The sequence below is a fragment of the Zalophus californianus genome, chromosome 5, assembly GCF_009762305.2.
Source record: "Zalophus californianus isolate mZalCal1 chromosome 5, mZalCal1.pri.v2, whole genome shotgun sequence".
Lineage (NCBI taxonomy): Eukaryota > Metazoa > Chordata > Mammalia > Carnivora > Otariidae > Zalophus > Zalophus californianus.
Genome location: NC_045599.1, coordinates 49,754,934 through 49,762,694, shown reverse-complemented (window position 1 = coordinate 49,762,694; position 7,761 = coordinate 49,754,934). Strand labels below are relative to the sequence as shown.

General features: G+C 39.5%; 1 protein-coding gene across 2 annotated transcripts in view; it reads right to left on the bottom strand.

The window, feature by feature from the left end:
* Window positions 1–335: 335 nt before the first annotated feature.
* The window catches only part of NLN (neurolysin), a 94,045-nt gene continuing 86,619 nt past the window's right edge, over window positions 336–7,761 (bottom strand). The window contains exon 13 of one of the 2 annotated variants that reach the window (XM_027604624.2): window positions 336–2,211. In XM_027604624.2, coding sequence (XP_027460425.1) covers window positions 2,077–2,211 — 135 coding nt within the window. In that variant the 3' untranslated portion in view covers window positions 336–2,076. The remainder of the gene's footprint in view (window positions 2,212–7,761) is intronic. The other variant, XM_035727546.1, reaches the window with a different exon arrangement.

Genomic DNA, 7,761 nt, shown 5'->3' with positions numbered 1-7,761 from the left:
TGCTATGCTTTGGAAGATTTTAAATATCAGATGTGGACTTTATTTTTTTAAAGATTTTATTTATTTATTTGACAGAGAGAGACACAACAAGAGAGGGAACACAAGCAGGGGGAGTGGGAGAGGGAGAAGCAGGCTTCCCGCGGAGCAGGGAGCCCGACGCAGGGCTCAGTCCCAGGACCCTGGGATCATGACCTGAACTGAAGGCAGACGCTTAACGACTGAGCCACCCAGGCGCCCCAGATGTGGACTTTAAATAAAAAGAACATCATAGAGCTTTTGTTTTCTTATGCATTTCAGTTTTAACATTAAAGTATGAAAGAAATGTGAGCTCACTGTCATGGATAATAATGCAACTTTATTGTGTGCAGCCTTTTTCACACCAAGTATTATTTTTCCATGTGAAGTAAGATTTAAAGTGATAAAGTTATTGTTAAGGAGACACACAGAAAGGCAACAGAAAAAGCTGAAGAGAGTTTTTGTCTGAAACTGGAAAACAGAACAGTCTGGGGGAAAAACAAAAGATATGAGAAAAGTACAAGTTAGAAAAAAAACTACTTTGGGGGAGAGAAGGGCCACGCAATTGTCTCAGGGGGAGGGTAAGATTTCATGTGCATGTTTAATGCATGTGCTTGGCAATAATAATCTTAGAATTTTCTTCTGTGTTGTCTGAGCTCTTAATTTTTCCCACTGTCTATAATTTTATTATGCAGCATAATAAACATATGTATATATGTTTTTATTTAACACACAGTCCATTTGTCTAATTTTGTACCTCACCAGCAAAGTCATACCTCAGATACACAGTGGAAAACAACTGGAAGACCCATCAGAGTACATTCAGAGTTTGGATTTTTTAATTAAATTTTTTTTTTTTTTATTATCCTGTTTTGGTTTCCTTATTGAGTAGGCTCCTAGGGAAAAGTAAGTACTGTAAGTTTATTGGTCTGCCATAGAAGTAGAAGTTAGACTCATAAAAAAGAAAGTTAAAGAGAGATCCAAAGGTTCACTTAAAATAAAAATCACCAGACAAGATAGGCTACGAAGAGCCTCCTCCCTGTGGCTGAGTTAAAGAACACATAACACTTTGGATCAGCCGTCCTCAAACACTTCTGTCCAGAACTTACTCCTCTTCTGGAGTTTCTGAACTCTTTCTGCCTGACATCAGCTCTAGCTCTCTTCACTACACTGCCATTTGTGACATGTTTATCTGCCACCGTGAAGGAGATAAAGGAGGCAAAGTCCCTACCACTTACCAGAACATGAGAAAAGAAACATATCCTTGGACTTGCTTTAGTGCTCTAGTTGGCAAATATGTCGAAAGACTAACAATCTTCATATGCTGAGGTGGAAAGGAACCTCTAATCAAGATCGAAAATCCTCTAACACCAGATACAGAAACAATACACATTAGGACAGTTCAGTTAAAACTCGTACTTTTTTTGGTACTCTCTGACAGGACTTTAGAAAAGATAAACCCCAATGTCGGAACATAATTTAAGTGTGGCAGAAAGGTGGAAATCGTAAGACCTGATATGCAAAGATAAATGCATTACTGAGGCATATTCCCCTGGCCCTGAGGTATGTGGGCAAAGAGGTCACACTTTACCATGAGACAGAGGGTCAAAGGTGATGCAGGGCTCCAAGAAAATATTTACCAGAGGAATGTGATGATTCATTATCAGTCCAGAAATCTCAAGTACAAAGCTTTGCGATATAAGAAGGATCAAATTATATAATGTATATGATTCAATTTAAAAATTCTTAGCCCTCTTACATTATATTATCTAGAGTACAATAGTAAAAAATCAAATTACATTCATATGAAACTTTTATAAAAAGAAATCAAATCCATTTTTATGAAATTTTATAGTACAATTATTTTCTAATGGGTGTTTGCTTAGGTCATGGTATTTATAGTTCCATTTACATCTGCAAAATTTTTCAAAGCGAAAAACAAAAGGCAGTCAATAGAAATCTAAACTTTCATTTGTAAAACTCCCTTCAGTTTCCAGGCCAGTAACACATGGCGATGTCAACTTCTCCTCCAGACATGGACTGCTACCAAAGATCCCCAGTTTAAGGAGCGTGTAGGCCTCTACTCATTAGGAACGCTTTCTGGTTTGGCTCACGTTTCAAGAAATTCTGGAGCATGTCCATGCCGTCCAGAGATCCCCCAGGTTTCAGGATTAGGTTTCTGTATTTCATTCCAACCTAATAAAATAAAACATCATGCCTAATAATTCATTGTTAAAGCAATTTTCCAAATCCCTAGATGCAAAAAGAGAAAGGGGTAAGGGTGAAGAAAAAGGGACTTTACTCTGGATATTCTCTTTTGCCTAGACTACAGCTCTGTAGTACTTACTTGTTTTGGTAGCTATGAGATCTGAAGCTTACAAACTCTGGTCTTCTACATTCCTCTTTATTATTGTCTTGTCTCCTTAGAGTCTCAACAGTGAGCAAACAGATGAACAAAAAATAGCCAAATGGAATGTATAACAGATTCTTATTTGTTAGCCCATCTCCCCATGCTATTTTAAAGGGTTAGCAAAGCAAGTGTTCAAGAAGGCCACAAACAGGGGGTCTGTGTACCTGTAAACAGTGGCACAACTATGGCCAAATGTTTTTATGAGGGGCTTATAGAAAACCCCTCATCTTTATGAAAGATAGTGGGAGAACAGCACAGGTCCCATGGTGTAGGGTAAGGTATTTCTGTGGGCCCAGAGCTGGGAATAAGGACGTTTGTGCAAAGTCCTCTTTGGGGAGGAGGTCTGGAATTTTAAAACACATTGCAGTTACTCTGCCTTTATTTACATAAATACATGAGCAAATAAGTGAAAGAAAACGATGGCAATGCAGAATCAGTGCTATTCAATATTTTCACTTCCTTTTCATCAGTATCTTTTGGGGAAGCAAAGCAAGACAATTCATGAAGCCTAATTCTAAATATACATATAAAATAAATACTTCACAGAGTAACACTTGGAAATGTATATCCATTGTATCATTTGATCAATATGACTAATAGTTTTTTTTTTTTTTAAGATTTATTTATTTTAGAGGGAGAGAGAGGGCGCACGAGCAAGCAGGGGGAGGGGAAGAGGGAGAGAGGATCCTTAAGCAGACTCCCTGCTTTTTTAAAAAAGTAAAACAAACAACAACAACAACAAGACCCTTGGTAAAATTTTAAATAAAATATTTTAACCACTATATCTACATTATCTCAACATGTATCAATATAAAAATTACTGAGATTTACTTTTTGTTGTAGGTCATCAAAATCTAGTGTGTTTTTTACTTTTACACTCAATTCTTCAGTGGCGCTAGCCACATTTCAGGTGCTTGACAGCCACAGGTGGCTACCACAGTGGACAGGTGGAGGGCCTAGAACATGCAGTGATCCTTAGAGGGGCTTGTTGGACAATATTCTAGTCTGACATTGAAAAGGCATGTAGTAATCTTGTTGCTTTATTTATAAACTTTGGATTAATTTTCTTAAAAAGGGTAGGGCCTGTAATCACTGATATTTGAATTCCTGAAAACCTGGTAATGAAGGCTTAGATCTAGATTTAATGTTCTTTAGGGGAAAAAAATGATGTGTAGTTTCTTACTTGGTCTGCAGCAATTTATGACTGTTAGGACAGCAATCAGGGAACCTAAAATGTGAATGATGCCTACTCCTGCCAGAGACTTTATTGTTCTAAGAAGTAGCAGCTCAGGGGTCTTGAGCCCAACACAGTCTCCCTCCCTTCCCCTTCTTTCATTGCCCAATGTGCTTACATTTGCCTACAGTGTTGAATCAGCAGGGAGACTGGGCAGGCTGGGGAAGAAAGACTGTAGGGATACAGGAAGGACTTAGAAAACGTGAATTAAATTCATGTGCAGAATTACAAAAATATTTTAATCCTTTTTAATGGAAAAAAATGTAAGTATATACTAATAGCAGAGACAGCAGTATCATGAACCCTATGTACCCACCATCCAACCTCCATAATTAATATTTACCTGCAGAAATTCTTTTTTTAAAAGAATTTATTTATTTATTTGAGAGAGAATGAGAGAGAGAGAGAGCACATGAGAGGGGGAGGGTCGGAGGGAGAAGCAGACTCCCTGCTGAGCAGGGAGCCCGATGTGGGACTCGATCCTGGGACTCCAGGGTCATGACCTGAGCCGAAGGCAGTCACTTAACCAACTGAGGCACCCAGGCACCCTACCTGCAGGAATTCTTAATGCTCAAGATCTGAGACTCTTTTACTTATTAAAAAGACCTATTTCGTTCTACAAATATTACAGGAACGTCAACAAAAATCTAGATTAAGATAAAGAATAAATCTCCCACAATGCTGATGTCTCACAAAACAGTGTCATTTGTTACAGAGGACTGTGGTTTTAGGGAGCAAAGAAAAGAGGCCTTTGAGGGAGCTGCCCGGCACTGTGCAGAAGCGGCTCAGGGCTCCTCCAAACAGTCCAGCCACCGTGGAGCTGGGTGCTATTCTGTCTCACGCACGGTACGCGGCTCAGCACAGCTCCAGTCCTGCCCTGAGTACGGCTCCAAACAAGTAGATTCAATTTCCTGAATTACAGAGCAATGGTCTTTTAATAGTTTCATTTCCTTCAAAATGAAGTTTGGAGAACAGTTGAAGAGTCATTTTGGTAATAGGATCTTGCTTTTCTTTAAAAATAAAACAAAACAAAACAAAACAAACCAACCAAAAAACAAACCAACAAAAAAAGAAAAGTTAAGTGAGTTTTCGTGTTTTCGGAAGGTACCGGCTCTCTGGGTGAGAGAACACCGTCTGGGAGACATATGTCACAGATGGAAGGAGTCTTTGCCCTAAGTTGTTCTAGTTTGTTTACATAATAACGAACCTTGAACTGGGAGGAAAGCAAAAAGAAGTTCTAAGACAACCATGGAGATCTTTCATGCTGAAAAAAATCCTTCAGGACGATCTGCAGATAGTAAGAGCTTCTATTAACTATTCCATGAAGGTAAGTCACATTAGTCACCTGTGTGGTTTTTAATCCTGGAAGATTAGAGTGTATCTACTGGCAACTATGCAAATCCTCTCTAACATGATGTTCTCTAAAGCAAGGTCAGGAGTTTGGGAGTCAGGGCCAAATTCGAATCTTGGCTTCACCCTCGGCTCTGTGACCATGGGCCTTGGTTTCCTTACCTGTCAAGAAGGAATATGCCTCCCTCACTTAGTCGATGGGGAATTAGAGATGATTTCAGTACACTGCCCACTCCCTAGTGTAACACATGGCATCCAGGGGCACTCAGTAACCCTCAGTGGTCATCCATCTCTCCTCTCATTTCCGCCCCTCTCTCACTGGCCCTACGTTCAGTGTCTCATGTACAGAGCAGGGACACGGATGCATTCCTGGCTTGGCATCTCCTTAAAATTAGTTCTGTCTCCTAATAAAGCTAAAAAAAATCACAAGAGACTTCATCTCCATTATTAAGAAGAAATAGACTCCCTAATTCAGTAGGAATATTAAGTAGGAGAGACAAGGCACTCATTTGATCTAAGAATATGTACCCTTTATTTGAGGTAATATTTTATTTATTTATTTATTATTTTAAAAGATTTATTCATCTATTTCAGAAAAAGAGAGAGCACGAGTGGGGGGGGGTAGAGGCAGAGGGAGAAGGAGAGAAGCAGACTCCCCACTGAGCAGGGAGTCCAACCCGGGGCTTAATCCCGTGACCCCAAGATCATGACAGGAGCTGAAATCAAGAGTTGGATGCTCAACTGACTGAGCCACCCAGGCACCCCTTGAGGTAATATTTTAAGAACAATATAATGACCTGAAGGAAGGATGCCATCATCTATCAGTAATGAGAATATGTAAAGAGCCAATAACCTGGGTCTCTTGCTATCTCTGGCATCTGTGAGGCAGCACATGCCAACTTCCACTGCCTTCCAACCCTCCCTCCTTCCTGTTGTGACTGACTCTGGGGAGCAGAGCCAGAGTTGTCTCCTTCCTACTCTGAGGAACAGACATCAGGGCAAAGAACACAGGTGATGACAATCAGGCATCCAACAAGCTCACTGGGCAGCTTTAAAGGTGGACTTTGAAACCTTTCCTTCCACAGCCCATGGGTGAACTCCTTCCCAACAGCACACCCTTTGTTTTCTGTGACAGTTGGGAGATCGTGGGTGGAAAAGGAACACCTTGGACAACAACACAGAAAAAGGAAGAGAATCAGAGACTGGTGCTGGTAGTCAGGGAGATGGAAACGAGGACAGTGGGTAGGAATCTTTGCTTCATTAGAAGAGGCCTTCTGGAAACCTTAAGCAAAGTTTCAATTTGTGAGGGTAGAAGGACAGATCTTTATTTATGGGGAGGGAGATGAGGGGGAAAAAAAAAAAGCAGGCTGGGCAGTAGTATAGAACGACCATAATTAAATATAACAGTTTTGAAGCAGAGGACACACAAAAGTGAATAAAACAGCTATTACAAGGGTCTTATGATCTAGGATGTGAGATAAAGGAATAGACAATTAACAATGTAGATTATTAGGGTTCAAAGAGAAATACAGAGAAGGGCTGTAAGAACACAGAGGAAGAAAAACTGCTTCTAGTTGGTTGGGATTCAAGACTTATAAGATCTGGCCTTGTAAATATGCAAGAAGTAAGCTGGAAATCAATCCCATTTCCTTCCTTTATCCCTAAATCAGGCAAAATCTAAGTCTGTTAGAAAAGGCTGAAGTGTAAGAAAAATCAGCTTTGGGGTGCTTATCAGGAGAGCTGAAGCAGAAGTTAATCCATTTGGAAGGACCTGCAGGAGAGGAAATTTCATATTCTCCCTTAGCAACACATTATAGCAGGAGCCGGGACCAGAATTGATTGAAAGGCACTGGAATACTTAGCTTTATATTACACATTCTCTGTCAGGTAACTTTTTTGTATGTTAACCCCAAATTCGCCATGTTTCTGTGTCTGTTACTGCAAGTAAAGATCTAGCTACTTCCTTATGGCATTACAGAATAAAATACATTTCTTCTTCATTGACGGAAAAACAAAGGTTAGCAATATTTCTAAACGCAAAAGAGGTGAAAGATAATTCTAGCTTAATAATATAATTGTCTTTGAATCCACAATGTCTATTACCTCTTAAGAAATTTTCCCACAATGAAGTTGCCTTATAAAAAGAAATGGTCCTAGTTAAAATGCCCCCATTTTTTTCAACCCTATGATTAGCTGCTGTATTTTGAAACTACATTTGGCGACCTTAAAGTTATCTTCAAAGAGCCCCTACAGCTTGCTGGAAAAGTGTTATTCCCCAGCAGCTCCCTTCTGTAGTTATTTAAGAGATGAGTTGGAGAAGGAAAAGATATGTCTGATAATGAGACATATTCTACTAGAAACATAGATTTTAGAATATATTTAACAAACTAATTAAATAGTTAGAATGGTCTATCTATTTATAATGAAGAAAAGAGAAAATCACAAATAAAACCAGAGGTAGCAAACTTCTGGCTATTATAGGTAAGTGGCCAATTCTAATACTTCGATAGAAGCCCTCAAAACAGAACGAAACCATCGTACCATAAAATATCCTATTGCTACATTTGGTATTAAGAAGACTATATATAGGTTTGGGGTGCCTGGCTGGCTCAGATGGTAGAGCATCTGACTTTTGATTTTGGGGTTGTGAGTTCGAGCCTCACACTGGGGGTATAGATTACCTTAACAACAACAACAAAAAGCTTTATATTTGATCCTCCTTATTATGGTTTTCCCAGTGAGTAGGGCACTT